This window comes from Nicotiana tabacum, chromosome 17 (genome assembly GCF_000715075.1).
Source record: "Nicotiana tabacum cultivar K326 chromosome 17, ASM71507v2, whole genome shotgun sequence".
Taxonomy (NCBI): Eukaryota; Viridiplantae; Streptophyta; class Magnoliopsida; order Solanales; family Solanaceae; genus Nicotiana; species Nicotiana tabacum.
This window is the reverse complement of record NC_134096.1, coordinates 31843453-31868423: the sequence shown is the minus strand read 5'-3', so window position 1 is coordinate 31868423 and position 24971 is coordinate 31843453. Positions and strand designations below refer to the sequence as shown.

The window sequence follows — 24971 nt, the reverse complement described above, 5'->3', positions numbered from 1 at the left end:
CTTTTCTTTATATTCTTGGTATAGGATTGCTATAGCCACTTGGTGGTCAATAACAATAAATTAGTTGATGCGGTCAAATGCGTCCAAAATTACTTGTATCTTCAAACACCCTTTATTGCGTTCTGGAAATATCTCATGTACTAACAAAAAAACTTGCTTACACGTCAACATTTCATTGGCTATAGGGTGAATACTTTATTTTCCTTTATTTCGACATCATAGAATTTTTGGCTCAAAATTTCATTATTCATGACAGTTTTAAGTTTCACCATCCAAACAAAAAAACAAAAAAGAACAAAAATCCTCATGCCTTCCAAAATAGAGGGGGTCAATTGATTTTTTTAGCTCTTTATAAACTTAATTTTAGTTTTATAATCTTTTTTTTATATATAAGAAATTTACTTTTACACATAAAAAATTTATATTTTATACATAATAGATCTAAAAAGATCATTTTCTTAAATTTAAAATTACAAAAAGCATAGTAATAACACCTCTTAACCAGGTGCCGGGTGAGGCGAGGTTTGGGTCCTTGAGGCGCACATCGCACGCGTTTTCCAATTTGCGTGTTAATTAACATTACCAAACTCTGTTAAAAAATAGCTACTGCTCCATTAAGGAAACTAAACACACTTTTTTCCCCTTCCCCTTTCTCTGTTCAAAGAAATCCGCCCGCCTTATCTGTCATCTTCAATACAAATACTAATATTCAATATTTGAATTGTCAGATCTCTTTCTATGTTGAATCAGATCTGAATCATTTCATTTAAATTTCGTGCAATTGGGGGCATCTTGCATTTCACATTGTGCGAATTCCATGCATTCAAATCGTGATAAGGAGGAAATGGACGGTGGAGGAGAAATTGAGGGCGCGGATGAGAATGAGTTCGCACCAGGTAGTAGTAGGGGTGGACGAAAGTACAGTCCGGTGGTGGCGCACGATAATGATCGGGCCGTTTTGGAGATGTCCTCCATTGATCCTCGATCCTCTAGACAAGATCTCAAGTACTACTCTGTCTTTTCTCTCTCAGATTTTAAGTAAATTTATTGTCTCAAACATAGGTTGTTAATCATGGTGTTCGGATCAGCTTACATTTGTATTACAAATCCATTATGTACTTGTTAGCTCCGGGGTTCTATTGATTTTGTAGTAAAATATAGTTTTTTCAGATAATTTCTGTGATGATGTTAGTTTGTGCGCGTCTAGACTAAGTATCTTGACTAATCAATTGGGTACCGGCTGCATTCCGTCTACATTAGTACCAGATAATTCTGCCTACTGAGGTTTAGGTAAATGAAAAGAATTCACCTCGTGTGGCTTTTGATGGGTTTTGGAACCTCGTTCCAGGTTTTTAATCTAACTCTTCAGACTGTTGGGCCACTTCCTTGAGGTTAATAGTTTCTCACATGAGGGTCTGTGTGATCTACAAGGAAATGGTATCCGCTAGAGGGTTGACAGAAAAAGGAACTTAGGGAAATGGGTTACAGAAAATGGAACTTAGGGAAACGGGACAACTTTTGATGTAGGCTTATTTCTTGGTGTAGCTTTGAGCTTAAGTTGTTCTTTTATTTGTTATGCTAATTTTCTTGTTTGAATTGAGGGAATAAATATAATTTGACATGTCACAGTTCAAAGAAAACGTGTAAGCTGCCTTGGAAGGTTTATGATTTGAATGTCATTTCAGGATGAATGTCGAGCGAAGATATTAAGTAGAAGTAGGCATTCGAGTCTAGAGAATACCTTCAATGCTATGAGGAATTTCATTGAGGCTTCAAAAGTTGACGAAAGTTTGATAATTAAGCTTGTTCTTCATGGTAGATGTCGAGTCCTGAGAAGCCTTTCTATTTATATATAGAGATAATTGGAAGAGTCATGTAAAAGGAACTGTACAGGATGCTGGCAAACTTATTGAGTATGAATTATGAGACGTCTAAAGATTGGGCGATTGTTCAACAAATTTTGAGAAACTGGGTTTGGTAAAGGAGAAATTGTGAGAATTTAGTTTGAGAAGGAGAAATTGTGAGAATTTAGTTTGAGAAGGAGAAAGTGTAGGGATCTTGGAAGCATTTTGTGGCGGATAAAAGTGAAGCTTCGAAGTGCGTGTCATGGTTATGCACTTTTGCTGGAAAAAAGGGATATATGGTGCTGTAAGTTGTCTCCATTTTTTGTGGGTTTTTTTTGGGGGGGGGGGGATGTCGGGGAGACTACATGGTTTTCTTTTGCTAAATTTTTAGAGTGGACTTCCCGAGGCTTAAAGTTCTCTCCATACTGAAACTGGTAGATGATGCTTTATCATGTCGGGGAGACTACATGGTTTTCTTTTGCTAAATTTTTAGAGTGGACTTCCCGAGGCTTAAAGTTCTCTCCATACTGAAACTGGTAGATGATGCTTTATCATGTCGGGGAGACTACATGGTTTTATAGAGATGTTGGACTCTCCAGGAAAAAAGATTTTGTCTCCTGCTGAGCGAAATCTGTTTGTCTGAGTAGTGCTTTTTAAGCCTATTGGATGAATGAGTGTTTCTTAGTCCTTACCACTTTTTTTTGGTTAGTAAATGGGGAAACATTTAAACTTTTATTTCTTTCCCAAATGAGATGCTTACTTTTCGGTCTCTCAAAATCTTTACAATTAATAGATATTGTGGATTTACGCATCTCTTGTGGGTGAGTTACTGAAATTAAGCTGTCGACCTTTTCTGTCCGATTTTTCGTACTCAGAATTCTTATAATTAAGTAAATAATAGTGTGCTCTCTAGAGCAGCTTAAGCTTTTAAATGGTCTTGGGTTCAAGTCTCACCAGCCATTCATTATCAAAGGGAGTTTCGACGTGCTTGGCCATGAAAAAGAATCAGGGGCGTGTTGAAGAGAATAATTAAGTAAACAAAAATGTGCTCTTTTTAACAATTTAAACTTTTGGAGGAGATGACCACACATTTCAACACTTAGTAACTCAAAGTTGGATTTATTGGAATGTCCAACATTCTTTTTTAAGGATTTTGTTTTCAGTTCATGCTTTAAAGAAATTTTGTCTCTTATATTATAATTTTATGCATTATTCTGATTTATCCCAATTTATCAGGAAAGTGAAAGTGAGTATGCAGCCAGATGTGGCTTCCGAAGAAATAGAAGGTTCAATGCCAAATCACAGCGTCAACGGTCCTCAGAAAGAATCCAAACTGGAACTCTTTGGCTTTGATTCTCTTGTAAATATTCTGGGTCTCAAGAGGTAAGAGGTAAACATTCTGTGGTCCTTTTCATTTTATTTACTTCTTGCCTACAAACCTTCTATCTTGTCGATTAAATAAATTAATGAACACGACACCAACTTGTTCCAGATTGAGTTGTGGTTGATTGGTTGGTTTAGCTTTGATTTCATTCTTCTCTCTCTCTCACGCACACACACACACACATACACTCTCTCTCACGCACACACACTCACTCACTCACCTTTTCCCCTTAAGAACTGCCTAAAAACAGTAGTACTGTGAACAACATTGGAAGTACTAGAGCTTTTCTGTGGGGTATTTTTTGGCTTGGGGTTGATGTCTAATTGTGTAAGACTTGACACATGTCCTTATAGACTGATCATTTTTGTGTTATCAAAATTGATCATCTTGAACTTCAACTTTCCTTTTCAGTTTTTGATGCATGAATAGTATTATGGTTCTAATCAATCTTGCTATTTCAGCATGACAGGGGATCAAATTCAAGCGCCACCTAGTCCAAGAGATGGTGGGGATGTATCTATCACCCTTGAGCGGCCCAGGGTACTGTGATAGGTTCTTAATCATCCGTTCTGTTTCCTTAAAAGTTTCATGTCATGCCCCATTAACAATATGGTTTGGTTTAACAGAGGGGGAGACTGAAGAGAAAGGGGGAGGAAACCGTATTACTCTATTTCCATAAATTAATTATTTAACCTATCTACGGTGGTTTTTGTACAGCTGGAAGAGAAGTAAAAGACGTGCACCTTTCTGTTCATTTCTTGTGAGACTGAAAAAGTTGACATGGATGGGTGGCATACTCCATTTTTATCCTCTCTAACTTGTACCTCCTAACCAAAAGAGGGAAATATCATTCTCTTTTCTTTTAATCCAAACACAGAACGTGCTATCAGTGGAGATTCTCTCATGGGTTTAACCTTTCTTTGGAGAATCATTCCTTATTTTGGTTATCCTCTTTATGCCTTCCTCGGTCTCTTTTGGGGGAGGCCAATGGGGTGTGGTTAAATATTTTTTTTTTGGATCTTTGAATAAACGGTGAACAGTGGGCAAGAAGGTGGCTAAAGGGTAGACTGAAGGTTATAAGAAGACAAAAGTGTAGAAAAGCTTAGTTTAAAGTAAATGCATAGTAAGTCAATATATTGTTGACTAATATTCTTGATAAATCTTCATTGGACGTTCATATTTACTTTTAAACTAAGCTTCACCCTCTTACACCATTCCTAATTGTGACAAAAGTAGATAGAGTATAAACAGAATATTCAAAAGGTTAAAGCATGAGAGATCCTCAGTAAAATCTTTGTTGGATTTATTGGTGTTAATGAATTTGCTTTACTCACTATCTCAGTTTTACACATAAGCTACATGCAAGATAAAAGATAAATCTAATTGAGTAGTTGTGTTATTAATTATCCAATATGTGGTAGAGTGAGTGTTCATGTATTCTTAACTGGCTACCTGAAATACAAATATCAACAGTTCAGGGCTGTCCTCTCTCCCCTTCATTCCCCCCATTCTTTTCCAACTTCATTTTTTGAAGTTTGTCTACTGAGTTTTATTTCTGATCAGCATGGAAGAGTGTCTGGTGGATATTGTATTACACTTCTCCAATTACCTGTTTGGTTTCTCCTACTTCTTCTCTTGTTTTATTATTAAATTCTCACAATTATGGACCTTCACTTGTGCATTCATCAGAACATGCACTTTTCAGATTTGAAATGTTTAGACATAGATCATAACTTGCAGCTTGCATGTCGTACTGAATTTAATTCTGTAACGATGGGTTGATCAATGAAGCTTTGAATGCTTTTTTAATAGTCTCTTTTTTGTGAATATTGTTGAAGCCTACTGCTGTCAAGTCTGGGACATTGATGGGAGTCTTCGTGCCATGCTTGCAAAATATTATGGGAATCATCTATTATATTAGATTTTCTTGGTAAGTTGCATCATATCCAATCTATTACGTGTTCTCTTGGGAATTGTTTTGTGGTCAAGTCTTATAATACTTTAGCTATCAAAAGGTGATCAAGTCTCGGCTCCTTAAACTTGTATTTTAAAGACTGTGGTCAACATTCTGGATGTGAATAACTTCCTTTCATTTCCAATACTTTGGCATTCTGTTTGTAACTCCTGGGTTTTATAAGTACCCCACACTAATTGTTATGTTGAGCGGGTAAATTATAAAGCAGAATGATTCCTATAGTATTATTAAGTGATCTACTCACGTCAGAAGTATGTTTTGGTATTGATATTTCACAATGGTTCTGTGAGATACTCAAGGTGAGCTGATCTTCCTTCTATCTCTGGCATTCTCCTGATACAGCACTTCTTAGGTAGGGTAATCTAAGAAAGGAGGAAGATAAAAGATCTATGAATATAGGAGGAAGGAGTATAAAAGGAGGAAAGGGGAAGATGCACTGGGTGGGAGTGCTGATGACTGGGTGGGAGTGTTGATCAATTGATCTATTTGTGTTAGTCACATGATATTCTTTTCCATTTGACATGCTGTGATATATTTGCTCTGTTTCCTTCTACTCTGTAGGATTGTTGGTATGGCTGGGATTGGTGAGTCGTTGTTGCTGGTTGCTTTCTGTGGATCTTGTACTTTCCTGACCACAATATCATTAAGTGCTATTGCTACCAATGGTGCCATGAAGGTGAAGAGGAATTTGATCGTTAGATAGAATGTAAATGAAGATAAAGGAGATAGCTTCTCTATTTTGCTTTCCTGGATTAGACACATGCACTTTCTTTATTTCCCAGTAACTTAGATGGTCAATAATGTCCTTGATTTGTTTTCTCTAAATTAGGGTGGAGGACCTTACTATCTCATTGGTCGTGCTTTGGGTCCAGAAGTTGGTGTTAGCATTGGGCTGTGTTTTTTCCTGGGAAATGCAGTTGCTGGAGCAATGTGAGTATACATCGCTTTCATCATTTGATACTAGCAAATGAGGTTACAATGCTTTTAACACTATATATAACAGTTTGAGCTGATGCCCTCTGGCTGTGACATGCCTGTCTTCTAGGTATGTATTGGGAGCTGTGGAAACCTTCTTAAATGCTGTACCAGCTGCTGGTATTTTTAAAGGTATTTCTTGAGTGAGATTGTCACACTCGATTTATTGTTTAGAATTTAGTATTTCAAGAAGACTGCAGATCATGTTTTCGCTATGAGTGCTCCTTGGATCTTGGCTTCTTTGATAGGAGTAATTCTATTTTGGGTCTCCTTGTATTGGCAAGCTTGAATGTTTGATGATCATCTGCTCTCTTCCTTTTTCATTATGCTTCATACATTCAATGAGTACTTTTTGGTTGATTCTTTACTAGGTAATACACTATTTTGTCAGCTTACTTGTATTGCTGAATTTTACTGTCATATATGCAGAAACTGTCACAAAAGTTAATGGTACAGCTATTGCAGAGCCCATTACAAGGCCAAGTTTGCACGATCTGCAAATTTATGGAATTGTCGTGACTATTCTTCTCTGCTTCATAGTTTTTGGTGGTGTAAAAATGATTAATCGTGTCGCACCGGCATTCCTTGTACCTGTTGTATTCTCATTGATCTGCATATTCTCTGGCATCCTTTTGGCAAGGCATGATCGTCCCGCAGGTTTATGTTGTCTATGCCTTCTTTTCTTTAATTTTTTTGAAAGCTTTGCAAAGTGTTCTGCTGCTTAGACATAGTATGTTACACACTTAAAATTAAAATATATATAAGAAAAAATGCTTGCTTGATGGTGTGCGGTTTTCCCTTGTCACTCTTTCTTAGTAGAAAGCTGTCAACCAATTCATATGGTTCTGGCCCTTGAGAAGAGTGGAGGCTTATTGCTATTGCTAAGCTGGTCTGTAATAGTCAATCTGAATTTGATAAGTCAACATCTGCAATTTTCAGCATTTTATATCGCTTCATGGTGGCCATTACTATTTCCTTGATGTATTTAACTTCCTTCGTCCTTCGTTTAGGACATTCTAAATTTACAGTTAGGTTTGATGTATACTACTCGTAGGACGTGCTTCTTTGCTTTGAATAATGTATATCGTTGTCCTGATTAAAGAGGTCACTATGCTGCCACAACTGCAAAACAGGAGTCTTGACTGGCACTTGGTGGGTCTGTCCACCAAGCGAACCAGCTATATCTGAGCTTCTTACTGTAACTAGATACATGCATAGAATAGGCAGAAAACTGAATAAATCACACTTTATATAACTAGAAATAACCCATAAGTCCTATATCATCCATAATCTGACAAGATCTGTAGTTCAACTAAACACAACCAAAATGCTAATACAGAGTTCATGAAGCTGACTATGAGTTCTCAACTCTTACAACTGAAAATTGTCAAAAGCATCATTAAATAAACTGTAGCTAAGCACCCATGATGGAACAATGGGTTGACCAACAGGCTGGAATGGTAGCTGCTACTCCTAAGCTACCAGATCTACCTTTAACTCTGTAAGATGATAAGTGAGTGGTGAGTCCACTAACCCAGTGAATAGATAAAATCCATAATTGTTGGGACACGAAGTTTATAAAATAAATCATATGCTATCATCTTTATATGAGATTAAGTACGAATATAATCTTCTATATCTGTAAACAAACTGCTGTCTGATGTTGTGTATATACTGCTCATCTCTTATCTAAATTTATTGCGAGTATATGCATATATTATCTTAATATCGTCAATCTACACACACCCACACACACACACACACACAAGATTACCGGAATCTGAAAACCATGCTCACCATGAATGCTGTTACAGAGGTTTGAATTCAACCTGATTAATTAGGTATCCATGCGCATCGTGTGTACATTATTTTAGGGAGTTTGATACCACCCTTGTTAGCCAGTAGTACTTGCACAATCTAAATCTGGCTCCTAATCTAATGCTGTCACATTGTACCTTTTACCAGCTTAATAAATACTTTTATCTTACAAAAAAAAAAAAAACTAATGCTGCCACGAGTGTAACGTTATGTGATGACGCCTTATGAGGAGACGATATCAACTCGAATCTTTTGAGCTTTCTCCGAAAATTTACTTTCTCATCTTAAGCTTATAGTTTAACAGAAAAGCGTAATATCTCGAAACTCATAGAAGAATCTCAATTTTTTTTTCCAAAAAATGGTAACATGTATATATAAATCATCAGCACAAAGATTGTGCTGGAAGCCAAAATGAGAAGGTAACATCAGTTCATTAGACGAGAAAGAGAAAAAAAAACCAAAGACCAAAGGTCCTTGTTCTTCTTACAAGGAATCTAACACATCTAGAGTTGCCTCGGATCCTCTATGGATTCAGATTTACACCAAAAACTGAAAAGAAGTATACAATTCATCTTGATTTTCTGTAAAGGGCTGCTTCTATCTTCAAAACATCTTGAATTCCTCTCCTTCCATATTGTCCACCAAATGCTTGCTGGGACAATTTTCCATCTGTCTTTGTTCATGGTACAGTTTCCTCCTTTGTTCCAGCATGTCAACACATCAGAGGTTCTTCCAGGCATTACCCATCTGATTCCTCTGAGATTAATGAATAAGTCCCATAGCTGGCTAGCCTGGCTAGTAATTCTACAATGTAAAAACAGATGGTTGATTATCTCTGCTTCCTGCCCATACAAGTAGCATTTTGAACAGAGTTGGAATCCCCCCCTTATGAGATTATCCTGAGTCAAAACAGCTTCTCTTGCTACTAACCAAGTGAAACAGGCCACCTTGTATGGCACCTTGACTTTCAAGATATGTTTCCAGGGCATAAATGTGAGCTGAGATCCTACCTGGTTTAGATCTTTGTAAGCTGAGCTAACTGTATAGTTGCCACTACAATGGCTTTGCCATCTAAGTGTATCTTCTCCCTCATGAAGCCCATTGCTCTGTTCTAAAGTACTAAAAAATTCTGTTATCCTTGGTATTTCCCAATCTTGAAGTAATCTTCTGAAAGTTGGATTCCATCCGTGTGTGGACCAAACCTCCTGTAAATTGGCCCCCTGTTGTAGACTCAAACCATGTAGATCAGGGAACATCACCATTGGACAGTCATTTCCCGACCAATTATCCTCCCAGAACAAATAATTTATGCAGCCCATTGCTCTGTTCTGAAGTTTAATGTGAAGGATCTCAAATAATTTATCTTACAACATTGTGTAATAGTTAAATCATTCTTTCCCAAATAAATTGAATAAATTAGAATATGCATTATATCTAAGTATAGTTTCAATGTAGCTTCCAATTCATATGCTGAAGCCAAAAACATGTCAACACAAGCATTTACCTGTGCCCGCACATGTAACGTTGCGGTAGAGCCATAATGGACTTGGGCGTTATCTTGATCATACTTGATAATTTGAAATCTCATTTTTGTTTATATAAACATGCACACTTTAGTAAAATGATGCTAGTTACTGGAAAACGCCAAATACAGGAAAGTTACTACTCATTGTAGATCGTTAACATTGTTAATACTCGATCTCACAACTTGCTTCTAACAAAAATCTGAAGAAATTATTTGTGGTTTTCTCAGCAAATTTGAATGCTTTAAGAGCTAAAGAGTAGGCCGAGTTAGCTAAGTGGGCAATGAATTATCTAGTGAGTGGAGCTAAGGTGGGCAGTGAAGTATATGATGAGAATCCTAAGTTGCTCAGACACCGGTGCGGATCTAGAGGTCGGATCCTTCAAGATGTAAATTCTAAGATTCGGGGATATGGATCCTAGGACGGATACGGGTGCGGGGATCCGAATAAAAATAATTCAAAAAAAGAAAAATATCTCTAAATTATGAGAAATTTTGTGGAATACTTACGTATAGCTTGTAAAGTGTGGATTTCATTTTTATTCTCAAGTTTTAGATAAGTAAAGGATTGATTTCCTAGATAAAGTATGCTATTTTCTTCAAATTTACCCTAGTTTTGGTTCTGATTTGGGGAATCAAATTGTATTTCGTCTGGTATTTTTCTGTCCGTCGTGGTCAAAGTAAAATACCCAAACCCATACTAGTGTTGTGTCGATACGGGTGTGGTACCTAAACTGCCGTGTCGAAGCAACTTAGTGAGAATCTAATGTGAGGTTCCTGGTTTGAATGTTCCCCTTGTTCTAACTAGTTAAGGCAACTAGACTTAGGGTTTCTAGAAGTCCTTCACACTAAGTAAAGTAATACTAAGGTTCCTTTTGCAATTTGGCCATTAACTAAACTTATTTTTCATTATTATTATTATTATTATTATTATTATTATCGTTATCTTTATTGTTATTGTTGTTGCTATTGTTATTGTTGTTGTTGTTATTATTTATTTATTACTGCTACTTCATGCACCTCACTCACTCTTTATGCATGTTTGAAAAAGTAAAAAGTTCAAGAACATAATTTACCAAATTCTTATTGTCAATCTAATCTTAGAAGAGCACATTTATCGTGCCATTATCTTCCAAGTTAGAAAAAAGGTACATATCATTTTTTTTCTTGTAAGAAACCAAAAGAAAGAAAAAAAAAAGATTATTTTTCTAGCAGTTACTTAATATCTCATCCTCGGAGTTCAAAACGTTGCCTCAACGATACTTAAAGCACGCGTGCGGCAAGATATTACATTTGCTTTCTTGTATATCCTGGTTACAATTTTGCACACATTTGAGTATGTCCCAACTAATTGTTCAAATTGAGGCAGATTTCCTGTTCAATTGCGAAAGCATGTAGTGCTCCTTTCCAAGTGGAGTAACTAGATAAAAACAAGGACATGCAAAGGGAATGGAGGAACTGGACTTTCTAAAATGAAGGCCTGGATCTTCATTTGCTAATTTCTTTATTTGCTTTATGGGGTGGTACTATTGTCATAAGTTTCTGAGAGTTAGACAAAATTTAAAAGTTCTCTATGCTTTACTTCATGATCATTTTAAGAGGAAGCAGAGGTATAGGCTATAGCTTCCATCCTAGTATGCAAACTGCTCATGAAACTTTATCCTGATTTATATTTAAACATAAATTCTCTTTGTTTGAATATATAATGGCGGGCTCATTACTTTGTGTTGCTATGCATGATACAGTTGGAATCACGGGGTTGAGTTCGGAATCTTTCAAGGAGAACTGGGGTCCTGCTTATCAGAGGACTAACAATGCTGGAATTCCAGATCCTAATGGAAAAATATACTGGAATTTCAAGTAAGACATGCAAATATTTGCTTGCTTCTCTCTCTTTCTCATGCGTGCTTGTTTATTATGCATGATATTTTTTCATTATGCATGATACTTTTGCCAGTAATAAGTCCATTCTTCTTTCTGCCTTTTACTTCGTGATGCATAAGTTCAAAGTGTGTTAAATTGGGTCTTAACATTTGTTTGTTTCTCCATGTAAGTACGTTGGTAGGTCTCTTTTTTCCAGCTGTGACTGGAATCATGGCAGGTTCAAACCGTTCAGCGTCACTAAAGGATACTCAACGTTCGATTCCTGTTGGTACATTAGCAGCAACTTTGACAACTAGCGGTTTATATCTAGTTTCAGTGCTATTCTTTGGGTCCGTTGCAACTCGAGATAAGCTTCTGACTGACAGGTACATCTAAATTACATGCTAAATGAAATACAGTGGTCTGAGTGGCATGCTTTGTAAATTTAGACTCAAGTATGTTGATGTACACAATTACTTCCCAAATTTTGAGTAGGTGGTGGTGAAGTGGGTCAACAAATTGTATGTAGCGGAAGATCAAGAATACCAACTCTCAAGATTTCCTTTTCGGAAAGTTGATTCTGTGGAATAATGAAGAACGCTCTTTATTTATTTCAAATTTCAGTTACATGGCTGGATCTGGATGTGATTCATTAAGACCTATACTTCTCTGTATTTGGTGTTATACTCTGTTTTTTTTGTGGGTGGGGTTGTAGAGGTAAGGTTCGAGGTGGGAAAGCAAATGAGGAAGGATAAATGTGTCCATTTGTTTAGGAAGTGAAAGAGGAGTGGAAGTAAAAGTGGAAGGGTGTAACCCTCCTGAATTTATCTTCAACTTTCCAAAAACTGGGGAGAAGGAGAAGAAAAATCTCTTTTACTTCCCTTTTAATATTACCAAAGGGAAGAATAGATAAAGTCTACCAGTCTTCCCCCCTCTCCTTCCTTGAATCCAACATATTGCGAGTTTGGGATGGACCAGCGTTCCTTTTCCTTGTGGTGCCTAGTTCTAAGGTCAATCTGTGATAACTCATCAATAGATATGCCATGTTATTGCAAGAATTTGTTGTATTGGTCTTGTTCGTTTTGATGTTGAGGATAGTTCTTTTCCTCCTTTTTATCAATTATTATCATGAGAAAAGTTAATTAAATGGCACAAGTCAACTCCATTTTGGGTACTTACTTCAAACATGGTAATTACTCCTCAACCCCCCTCCCCCCCCCCCCCAAAAAAAAAAAAAATTACTTCATATCTTTGTTTAATGACTTGTATTTGACCCACAAGCCAATAAATTTGTATGAAAGAGATTATTTCATTGTATTAAATGGTATTTCATAATCTATTTACAGTGCCTGGCTAATGTTTTCGTGCAGGTTGTTGACTGCTACAATTGCTTGGCCATTTCCAGCAATTGTTTATATCGGTATCATCCTTTCAACATTGGGGGCAGCCCTTCAAAGCTTGACTGGTGCACCACGTCTCCTTGCTGCGATTGCAAATGATGATATTCTACCAGTTCTCAACTATTTTAAAGTGGTAGATGGAAGTGAGCCTCATGTGGCTACTTTCTTCACTGCCTTCATCTGTATTGGATGTGTTGTAATTGGGAATCTGGATCTTATTTCACCAACTATAACAATGTTTTACCTCCTATGCTATGCTGGTGTGAACTTATCCTGCTTCCTTCTAGATCTGTTGGATGCTCCCAGCTGGCGACCTCGGTGGAAATTCCACCACTGGAGTTTCTCTCTTGTTGGAGCATTACTTTGTATAGGTATTTTCTTCTGCTTTTTGCTGTTGGACAACTGGTTTTATCTCTCTGTTTTGGTTGATACGGCTGGTAATAAAAAAATTTTCTATGTTCATCATAATATTCACTTCATATTGCCAAGAAAACCATCATCTTGGTGCAACCGTTACAGATTAGTGAGTGTCGAGGAGTTTAAAACTTCCGTAGTTTGACTTGAGGACCTTTAATTATCAATATATTGCATCTCCCAATACGTGCCACAAATTCTTTAGCTTATTTCTGACAGAATTTGGTAATATTTTCCCGGGTAGTTTTTCGTTAGTCTGATTTTATATTTGTGAAGAAATGGATCTTGGCCTAACTCAACCCAAGATTGAACAATTGGAGCATGAATAACATAACATGGGGTCCAACATTGAGAAACACAACAACAGGGATCAATGGGTCTGGTTCCGATACATTGTGAAGAAATGGACCTTGGGCCTACCCAACCCCAAAAGCTAGCTGATGATGGAAGGATTGTCCAATATCATATAAAAAGACTACAACCCATTCCCTCAACCACAATGGGACTTGACAATATTCAGCTACTTTAGGCTTTTGTTACCAATTTTAATTTGATAGGTTGAATGTATTCTCTTTGATTTTTATTGCGTTTTCATAGAAACTACAATTAAAAAAAATAAGAAGATAACTAAGAATGAATTACAATTATTTGGCAATATAAAAAAAAAAAAGGGCAGCCCGGTGCACTAAGCTCCTGCTATGCGCGGGGTCCGGGGAAGTGCCGGACCACAAGGGTCTATTGTACGCAACCTTACCCTACATTTTTGCAAGAGGCTGTTTCCACGGCTCGAACCCGTGACCTCCTGGTCACGTGGCAACAACTTTACCAGTTACGCCAAGGCTCCCCATCTATTTGACAATATAAGATTTGCAAAATATGTACTCAACTTTTTGCTTAATCTAAAAAGAAATCAGTTCAAGAGAAGAAGAAATAAAGGTTTAAAAAGATTACCAGAAACAAAAGAAGGATTTACCTTGTGGAAATGTGCTCCTGGTTGTTTTTTATGTTTCGACATGCCAATCTTGCTTGGCTAATTCTATGACATCTTTATTACATAAGTTGGCAATGGGATAGGTGACTATAACCAAACGTGCCATTAGTACTGTTTGCTGAGGCTTGTTCTTTTTTCTTTTCTAGGATTCCTTTCCAGTGTAGACAATCACATTAAATAGTAAATTTTTTTCTCTAATATTTGGAAGAGTGAGAATTTTGGTTTATGAAAGTACTGATGTCCAGATGTAGGATGGCCTCTTTCGTTGCCTGAATAGTGGTAATGATTCAGCACTGCTAATGAGTCCAATCTTTATCATCTCATCCTGGCCCTAGGGAGTCGCATTTTAGACCACTCCCTCCCCCGCCCAAAAAACAAACAATAGAAAATAGCAAGACTATGGTAAAAGTACTATGCACAAGGTTCTATCCTATGTAGCACTTTCTGTGATCTACTCAGAGTCTTGGCTAAGCAAGGGTGCAAACCATATTATTTACCTAACCTTAATAGACTCTAAGTTTTTCAATCATTTGATCTCTTCCTGCATTTCAGAGTAATTGATGTTCTCTTTCTGCTGTTCCTTTTCAGTGATCATGTTTTTGATTTCTTGGGCATTCACTGTGGTATCACTAGCCTTAGCAAGCCTCATCTATTATTATGTGAGTATCAAGGGGAAAGCAGGAGACTGGGGTGATGGTTTCAAGAGTGCATATTTTCAGCTTGCTCTTCGTAGTTTACGATCTTTGGGAGGTATGTATTTGTCTATTTATGTATTTGTTTATTCATTTACATTTCTTGGCAAACAACATAAATCAGACCTTTTGTACTGTCCGTTCCTTGTCTTAAAACATCTGATTGCTCCTCTTATGTGTATTCTATAATTGTTTAAATGTTGAGAGAGAGAAATACAATTTGGGATTGCCTTTGCAGGATCACAGTTTCTTCAATTGTGACTGCTGATTTATCTAGCATTTGTCTATGTGCAAACATATTTTTCTTTTTCTTTTTTGGATCTTCTGTTGCTTTTCTTTTGGTTATTACAATTGAAGAAGGTATTAATTTCTTATTATAGTTCATTTGTTTCTTACACCAGTAATTTCTTTTACTGGGTCGTCGTCGTCGTTGTTGTTGTTGTTGTTTCTTACACCATTAACCTTACTTACTGTTCTGCAACACTTGATGTCATGGGCTGCTTTCCATCATCGACCCATGACCCCTTGGACGCGCCCCGTGGCGTCCCGGCAAGCCTCCCAACGCCTAGCGCCACGGTCGGCCCCGTGGTCTCGGCAGCGCCAAGTGACAAGCGAGCATGCGCCTCTGTCGCCCCACCGATAATCAATGCCAGCGCCCAGCGGCTGGCCAATGCCATCAGTGCCGCGCGCACCGACAATGCCGCGCGCCCCAATCATCATGTTGCCATCAGCGCCGCACACCCAGACTGTGCCCTGCGCGCAGACCCAATGCCAAGCACCAGCGCCCCGCCGCTGGCAGATCCAAATAGTGCCGCGCGCGCCCACAGCAATGCGCGCGCAGACCCTGCTGCTCCAGACAAAGTTGCTGCCATTGGACTTGCTTCCATAGAAGACTAAGTCCTTTTCATTGTAATTATAGAGTAGTTTTACTTCATTCATTTTCAGTGTGCTTCTACAGCTTTCTTAGGTCAACTCATGTAACTTTGGTTTATTTTTTTTAAGCATTATTAAGGGGGACCAAAGCATTCAAACATTCAAGCATTCAAACAATTCTCTGTACTGGTGTCTCTCCCCCCCGACACCGCATAGCATCTTGTAATAGCTTTCATCATCATCATCAATACAATCATCAGCTTTCATCATCAGTTGCTCATTTTCCGCTGCCTAATTGAACACGACATTGGTTTTCCCGTACGGCACTGACAATCTAGTCTAGCGTACGGCGAGGACCTCAGTTGGCGCATAGCAACCGCACTGACATCGGTTGCTTAGCCTTACGTCGCCCTTCCAAAGAACATCAGGAAGGCGCCGCGTAACAGTTGGTATCAGAGCCTAGGCTCGACATCGGACGAGGGAACTCATTGGCATCATCATCACCATTTCTGACCATGGTGAATCATGGGGATCGGCTCACGACCCTAGAAGAGACGGTTGACGCATTACGGCCCATCGTGGATACGTTGCCTGATCTAAAAACCAACCTAGTGCAAAGGTTGGACGACCTGGACCGCAGAATGCGGCAGGCCGAAAATGACATTGCAAACATCAGTCAAGACTCTGAGGAAGACCGACAAACGGCTGCCGTCGAGGCAACCAACATTCATGGCAAATTCGAGGACCTCCAACAGGAGCGTGCCGAGGATTTAGCCCATCGGGAACTAGAGGCAGACAGACTGACAGTCATGCAGCAAACCATAGACAACTTGACAGGCCAGCTCAATGTTGTCAATGCTGCACTACAAAGCCTGCTCAAAGGGGGCGAAAATCACATCAGGGGTGCCATGAACATTGGCCCCATTCCACAAAAGCTCAAAATTCCGGAGCCCAAGCCATACAACGGAGCCCGGGATGCTAAAGAAGTGGAAAACTTCATCTTCGACATCGAACAATACTTCGATGCCATTGGACATTTGGAAGAATCCAAAAAGGTAGCAACTGCTGCCATGTATCTTCAAGGCGATGCAAAACTCTGGTGGCGAGTCAAATACGAAGCCATCAGGGCCGGTGAAGATACTCTCCAGACATGGGCAGAACTGAAGGCCGCCATACGCCTGCAGTTCTTCCCCGAAAATGTGGAATACAATGCACGGAGAAAGTTGCGTGAACTCCGCCACACCAGGTCGGTGCGGGACTACGTGCGTGAATTTTCCGCACTCATGCTAAACATACGGGATATGGGGGACAAAGACAAACTGTTCGCATTCATAGAAGGTTTGAAACCTCATGCTCGTATGGAACTGCAAAGACAACGGGTAGACACCCTACCCAAGGCCATTCAAGCTGCTGAGTGCCTTGGGGATTATCAGTTGGAAACTCAGAAGGATAGGACCCAGCTGCCTGTCCGAGGGGGATACAACGGGAGCCAACCTAGCAATGGTGGCCCCAACAGAAACGGAGGAGATCGAGGTGCATCCAAATCCAAGACTCCTACCTCAAGCAGTAACACTACTGCATCAGTCAACAACCATCAGGGGAGAAATCCCCCATCAGAATGCCGTCATTGCGGTGGGGAACATTGGAACAATCAATGCCCCAACATACAAGTCAATGCTCAACAAACTGTTGACGATGACAACACAGATGCCGACGACTCAGACAGCACCGACCCAGTAGGTGCCTTCAACGCATTTGTCGGCTCCATTCATGATACCTTGGCGGGAACCAGCACTGGCAACCCCAAGAAGAAGGCATTCCCAATCGACAAGAAAGGGAAAGGAAAGGCGGACGAAAGGCCTCCCACATCACAAAAGAGGACCCTAATGTTCGTTGACATGAAAGTTAACGGCCGACCCATTCGGGCATTGATAGACACGGGTGCTAGCCACAACTACCTGGCCTCAACTCAGGTGCAACGCCTCGGTCTTGCAGTGCAAAAATGCAAGGGTCGCGTCAAGGCTATCAACTCTCCATCTCAGCAAGTGAGTGGAATAGCCAAAGAAGCGCCAATCCAGCTTGGCCCATACAAGGGAATATTCGACCTACGCATAGCTATCATCGATGACTTCGAACTGATAGTAGGATTGGAATTCCTCAGGCAGACCAACACCATCCCGGTACCATATGCCAACATGCTCCTAATGATGGGAGACAAAGGGGCCAAACCCCACACCATACCATGCATATCCAAGAAGATGGCCGCTGGAAACATCACGGCCATGCAGTTTAAGGAGGGAACCAACAGACCTGAACCCACAGTTCCGGCTGCCCTCAACATCATCAAACAGGCATCACATCATCGGGGCCCAACAGCTCATGGCGCCCCTCATTGTGCGAAGACTGGCCAAGCATTCCCAAAGGCCAAGTCGGATCACCCAGCAAAAGCGGGACTCTTGGAGCCGCTACCAGTCCCACAGAGACCCTGGGAAAGCATTTCCCTGAACTTCATCACAGGGTTACCCAAGGTCGGAAATCATGCAACCATCATGGTGGTAGTAGACTTGTTTTCCAAGTATGCCACCTTCATCGCAGCCCCGCAGAACATGTCGGCAGAAGCAACAGCTCGACTCTTCTTCTCCCATGTTGTCAAACATTGGGGTATGCCCAACAACATCATCAGTGACTGCGACCCACGCTTCACTAGCAAGTTTTGGACCCAACTCTTCAGTTGCCTCGGATCCAAATTGAGTTACAACTCAAATCATCATCATCATCAGCAAACACATGATCAAACAGACCGGTTCAATGACATGCTGGAGGAATATCTCCGCCAATTTGCTACCGGGTCACAAACTCATTGGGTGAAGCTTCTGGATGCTGCTCAGCTGTGTTTCAATTCTCAAAAGTGCGCCCATACAAACAAAAGCGCTTTTGAAATTGTTACCGGACAGCAACCGCTTCTCCCACATAATGTGAATGCACCAACCATGCCATCACATCATCGAGCTGCCAGTTTCTCCACAGAATGGGAACAAACTTTGAAGGTAGTGCGGAGCTATCTTGTCAATGCCCAAGACAGGGCAACGAGGCATGCCGAACAGAACCTTCACTTTGCCCAACATCAAGCAGGGGACAAAGTGATGGTAAGAACCCCGAGGCGAAACTTGTTTGCAAAGAGGACCCAAGATCCTCGCCTATTGCCAAACTTCATCGGGCCTTTCTCCATTGAAAGGCGCATCGGGAAATCCACATACCAGCTGAACACACCAGCCTGGTGGAAAATCCATCCAGTCTTCCATGTCAGCCGCCTCAGGCCGGTTCAGAAATGCATGGAAGATCATTCAGAAAGACATCTCATAGCACCGAGGGGAACAGACCTCCCAGCCGTCAAGAGCCTGACCAATCATCATCATCCTGCAGGTAAGGCTCCGAGGACGTCGCCAACTCAGGTGGGGGAGAATGTCATGGGCTGCTTTCCATCATCGACCCATGACCCCTTGGACGCGCCCCGTGGCGTCCCGGCAAGCCTCCCAACGCCTAGCGCCACGGTCGGCCCCGTGGTCTCGGCAGCGCCAAGTGACAAGCGAGCATGCGCCTCTGTCGCCCCACCGATAATCAATGCCAGCGCCCAGCGGCTGGCCAATGCCATCAGTGCCGCGCGCACCGACAATGCCGCGCGCCCCAATCATCATGTTGCCATCAGCGCCGCACACCCAGACTGTGCCCTGCGCGCAGACCCAATGCCAAGCACCAGCGCCCCGCCGCTGGCAGATCCAAATAGTGCCGCGCGCGCCCACAGCAATGCGCGCGCAGACCCTGCTGCTCCAGACAAAGTTGCTGCCATTGGACTTGCTTCCATAGAAGACTAAGTCCTTTTCATTGTAATTATAGAGTAGTTTTACTTCATTCATTTTCAGTGTGCTTCTACAGCTTTCTTAGGTCAACTCATGTAACTTTGGTTTATTTTTTTTAAGCATTATTAAGGGGGACCAAAGCATTCAAACATTCAAGCATTCAAACAATTCTCTGTACTGGTGTCTCTCCCCCCCGACACCGCATAGCATCTTGTAATAGCTTTCATCATCATCATCAATACAATCATCAGCTTTCATCATCAGTTGCTCATTTTCCGCTGCCTAATTGAACACGACATTGGTTTTCCCGTACGGCACTGACAATCTAGTCTAGCGTACGGCGAGGACCTCAGTTGGCGCATAGCAACCGCACTGACATCGGTTGCTTAGCCTTACGTCGCCCTTCCAAAGAACATCAGGAAGGCGCCGCGTAACAGTTTGTATGTCAGTGCCTTTCATAGACATTTAAAAGTGCATCAGATGGTTGACTGCCATATTCATTCAGAAAGATTTCATTTTTATGTTGCCTCACTCTTTTACCGAAGTTTGTTGCTCTTAACCACATTTCTTTTAAATCTGATTGGTGTCCGGATACTTCTCAATCTGCTTTGGTAACATTATGGCAAGTGGTCGGATGCAAGTCTAGGCAAGGGCGTTTGAAGCATGTCTTATTTCAATTCCTCCCATGTAGTTGAGATTATAAATTTATCTAGTTTCGATTTGGGTCTTTATTCCTCCCTCTTGGACAATGTGAATTTTGATTTTTGCAGTCATCCTCCTTGGACCATGTGAGTATTATATCTGTCAAAGGATATTGACAAGTTGATAATTGCTAATGAATACAGAAAACTTCTGCGTTTTCCTAGTATAAGCTGCTTTCTTATCCTTCAGGAACCTTATCGTATCAGATTACCGCCATATTCTATTAAGAACCTCTCAGTCTTTTTAGAACTGTCATTGATCCTTTCCGTTCGCACATATACTCCTCCAAACCCCACTCAATATGCTGCTTCTTGTATTCCTAAATCGTGATGCAATGGAATTCATTCCTATTTTGAACTCTATAATATCCATCTTTCGCTTATCCTACAAAAAGATAATCCCTTGTAATCCCTTAGGAGACTTCTGATAAAATTGGAACGATACAAAGACGATTAACATGACCGCTGCACAAGAATGACAAGCACAAGTTGAAAATGGTCCAGTAAAGATAATCTCCAGCATCTCCGCTTGCTGAGAACTTCTCATATTCCGGCACTCTCCTTCCAACTGCATCATTTCTATCTCCATTAGTATAATGCAGATAATTCCTAACTTTGGCACATTCACTCTTCGTCGTCTGAATTTGACGGCAACTTCACACATCCTTGTCTATCTGTGGGTTCCTCTGGGAGGAGGAGGAGGAGGAGGAACCGGAAAGACTAGCCTGGCAGGAAAGTTTTCCTTACATAGCATCCCCATATGGCAGTTTCATCCCTGTCAATCTGGGGAGTTTCTTATGAGTTCAAAGGAAAGAAGAAGAAGCAGGAGGAAGCCCAGCCCTCTACGTTAGCTTCCTCCATGTCAATTTGTGGAGTTTCTTTGTGAGTTCCAAGGAAGTCAATCTGTGGAGTTTCTTGCGGGTTTACTGGAAACAAGAAGAATAAGGAGGAGGATTGCCCACGACCATTCAGGGAGACGTGGAATTTCTCAAAGTGCCTGTCGAATGTTGATCAAATTCGATACGGTACTGGTGTCATGTTGTGTCGACTCTGGTTGTCAGTAGTATTCTGAGGATCCTAGCAAAATAGAATTCCTCTATGTCAACTGCCTTCCCATTAGTCGTAATTGACACTGCTGCCATGGTATCCAGCGGTAACATCACTCTAGCCCCATTTCTCCCTCTCGCCTCTTCCCAACTCTTTCCCCGCTCCTTTTTCCTTCTACCACCACCTTCTCCCCTCTTCCTTTCATCTTGTCCTCCCTATCTCCGTCGGCCCTCTTCTCCTATATAACCATTGTGCAAAACTTTGGGTACATGCAAACTCTGTACCCTCGTTCTCCGCCTTCAACCACCGTCGATGCTGAAATTCTTCCCCCACTATTCACGTGGATTCTGACCCTGGACGTGTCGAACACACTGCAGAATACATCCTCACATCCTCCCATATATGTCCCACATTGACCATTATCTTCTCTGCTTCTGGATAGTGGTATGATAATAGTGCTTTCGTGATGTTTTGAATATTACCAAGTGACTACAATGTTTAAGTTTTGGTTGAAATGAGTAGTATCAAATAAAAGTTGTGACACTTATAAGGAAAATCATGTCCCCCCATAAGCAATGAAAGTTATTTTTTTTTTTTTTTTTCGATGGAAAATTTCTTTGGAGATAACATTTTCAACTATTCAAGGTAACCAAACGTGACAAAAGAATTTCAACGAGGAATACCCTTTTGGTAAAAATAATTTTTTTGGAGATAGCATATTCCACAATCCAAGAAACCAACTATGGAAAAATGATTTCATCAAGAAAATTACTCTTTTGGTGGAAAATAGTTTCCTTGCAGTTAACATTTTCAACAATTCGAAATAATCAAACATGGGGAAAATGATTTCGTCAAGGAAACCATTTTCGTCGCAAAGCATTTTTCGCGATATCAAACACTCCTAGGGATTGTCTCAAAATTTTCTCTTACATTTATTTTCGACAATGTACTCCTTAGCCCCACTTCTTGTTTTTACCTTAAAAGGATTGTGATACCAAAGTCAAGAATTAGCTTTACTAATTAGTATAGATGTGCAAATTTCATTTGAATAAACTTTCATTTTAAATCAAAGTTCTTAGGTATTCTTTCTATACGAATTCCTCCTATATAATATAATTATGTTTTTGTTTTTATTATAAAGAAAATTTTAATTTTTATTTGTTTATAGCAAGGCATGTTTCTTTAAATTAAGCCAATTTCTTTAACTTTGAGGGCATTTTTCCATATTAGGTACTTTTATCCAGGTAGAAATAATCTTAATTCACATTCTACACATGAAATAGTACATACATTGTGGGAGAATTTGTGTAGGAAAGGAAGATGGTAACTGAATGTTGTATTAACAATTTGAGTTTTATGCGAGGATTATCTTTTTTTGATGTTGGAATTCAAATGGGTCCTTAAAGATTCTTATACCTATTAAAAGTTAACTTATCCATTCTATTGGCTTTGTTACCCCGGCTAAATTTCTGGTAAATTAACCGTACGAATTGGATAAGAAAAACAAAGAGAAGATACAGAAAGTTGAAGCTGCTGAATTTGAGTTATAATTCTGACTCCTCTTGTTCTATTTCAAACGTGGATGACAAATCTTGTTTGGAGGTGATGAGAATTATTCTGGAAGTTTTCGAAGCTAACTGAAACTTGTTTGGTGGTCATACAAATTTTATTTAGCTAATTAGTGGAGCGCACTCCAGTTAATTTCTAGCTCAATCAAAAAGTTCAATTTAGTTATTTGGTTGGTCCTAGTAGGATTTTCGGTAATTGTTTTTGGCATCATGAATTATATTTTTGTGTAATCATGAGATCAAACTTAAGAGAAGTTTCTATTTTTAAATGGATCTAATTGAGTTATCTTTTAGCAAATTATCTGTAACCGTGTAAATAGTTTGTAATCCTATTGCTGCAAAGGATGGGTGTAATGGAAATATGAAACTTGAAGTATAATTTGCTTATTTCATTGCAATATAAGCATTAGTAAAATAAGTAATAATTTGAAGCACAGAGAAACACAGGATTATATGTTTTCTCCTGTTCACTAGGCATCATATAGTAGAACCATCATCCTTTAGAATTTGCATCTTTATTCTTGGCTTGGCAATAACTTCGATTTTCTGAAGAATGAAAAGGTTATACTGTGATCTTATATATTGGCTGTAGACCTCCAAAATGACCTGCAATAAACATCCAATTGTACATGCAGCAAGTCAGGTACATCCCAAAAATTGGTACCCTATCCCTCTCATATTTTGTCGTCCGTGGGGCAAGCTTCCAGAAAATGTACCTTGCCATCCTAAGCTTGCAGACTTTGCCAACTGTATGAAGAAAAAAGGAAGAGGAATGTCCATCTTTATTTCTATTATAGATGGAGACTATCATGAACGTGCTGAGGATGCCAAGACAGCTTGCAGGCAGCTAAGCACGTATATCGATTACAAGCAATGTGAAGGTGTAGCAGAAATAGTTGTTGCTCCCAACATGTCAGAGGGCTTTAGAGGCATTGTTCAGACTATGGGCCTTGGGAATCTCAAGCCAAACATAATTGTTATGCGGTACCCTGAGATATGGCGGCGTGAAAATTTAACTGAAATTCCTGCTACCTTTGTTGGAATAATAAATGACTGCATTGTTGCAAACAAGGCAGTAGTTATTGTAAAGGGTCTCGATGAATGGCCTAATGAGTATCAAAGACAGTATGGTACCATTGATTTATACTGGATAGTGAGAGATGGTGGTCTTATGCTGCTGCTCTCTCAACTGCTTCTCACAAAAGAGAGCTTTGAGGGCTGTAAGATTCAGGTATTCTGCATTGCCGAGGAAGATTCTGATGCAGAGGGACTCAAGGCTGATGTAAAAAAGTTTCTTTATGATCTCCGGATGCAAGCTGAAGTGATTGTCATTTCCATGAAGTCATGGGAAGGCCAAGGGGAGCAGCAAGAATCCATTGAAGCATTTAGTGCTGCTCAGTGCAGAATAGCTAGTTATCTGGGAGAGATGAAAGAGAGAGCGCAGAGGGACAAGAGTCCTTTGATGGCTGATGGAAAGCCAGTGGTTGTCAACGAGCAACAAGTCGAGAAATTCCTCTACACCACTTTGAAGCTGAATTCGACAATTCTAAAATACTCGAGGATGGCTGCAGTTGTGTTTGTAAGTCTACCTCCTCCTCCTGCCAATCATCCAGCATTCTTCTACATGGAATACATGGACCTGTTGGTTGAAAATGTACCTAGGCTCTTGATAGTTCGTGGATATCGTAGAGATGTTGTCACTTTGTTTACATAGTTGGTTCTGTTAATCTTCCCTTTTACCTCCCCTCTATTTGTTGCTTTATTTCAATAGTTTCAATTCAATTCGTTACCTTTTCTTCCTTTTTTTTCCTTCTTTTTTCTCCTCGAGGTGGGTGTACAATATAGTTTTTGTAATCATTGATTCTTATTAACAGGATATTTGAAGAAAGAAAATTTTGTTATTGATGAATCTCAAGCTGATGATTAGTCTTTTAGAATACGTTGAGATAGAAAATTTTGCTATCTGATGAATCTCAAGATGATTAAAGTACGTTGTTCTATGATGAATCTCAAGATGATTAAAGTACGTTGTTCTATGATGACTATC

At 39.8% G+C, this 24971-nt stretch overlaps 1 protein-coding gene and 1 non-coding gene across 4 annotated transcripts; both read left to right on the top strand.

Moving 5' to 3' along the window:
* Window positions 1-519: 519 nt before the first annotated feature.
* Window positions 520-24833, top strand: LOC107803008 (cation-chloride cotransporter 1). Of its 3 annotated transcripts, none has more exons than XM_016626604.2 (13): window positions 520-1005; window positions 3081-3234; window positions 3690-3768; window positions 5067-5158; window positions 5765-5879; window positions 6033-6133; window positions 6249-6310; window positions 6608-6835; window positions 11264-11378; window positions 11573-11767; window positions 12752-13152; window positions 14775-14936; window positions 23560-24833. In XM_016626604.2, exons 3-13 carry the CDS (start codon window positions 3691-3693, stop codon window positions 24636-24638), a joined length of 2628 nt encoding a protein of 875 aa, XP_016482090.2. In that variant the 5' UTR covers window positions 520-1005; window positions 3081-3234; window position 3690; the 3' UTR covers window positions 24639-24833. The 3 variants fall into 3 exon arrangements, with proteins under 3 accessions (XP_016482090.2, XP_016482089.2, XP_075090265.1); XM_016626603.2 differs by having other exon boundaries at window positions 533-1005; window positions 3081-3227; XM_075234164.1 differs by having other exon boundaries at window positions 727-1005; window positions 3081-3227; window positions 3690-3780.
* On the top strand, window positions 20718-20820 carry LOC142172328 (U6 spliceosomal RNA). Its single transcript, XR_012701691.1, has one exon. It is a non-coding gene; the product is annotated as a U6 spliceosomal RNA (small nuclear RNA).
* Window positions 24834-24971: the final 138 nt, after the last annotated feature.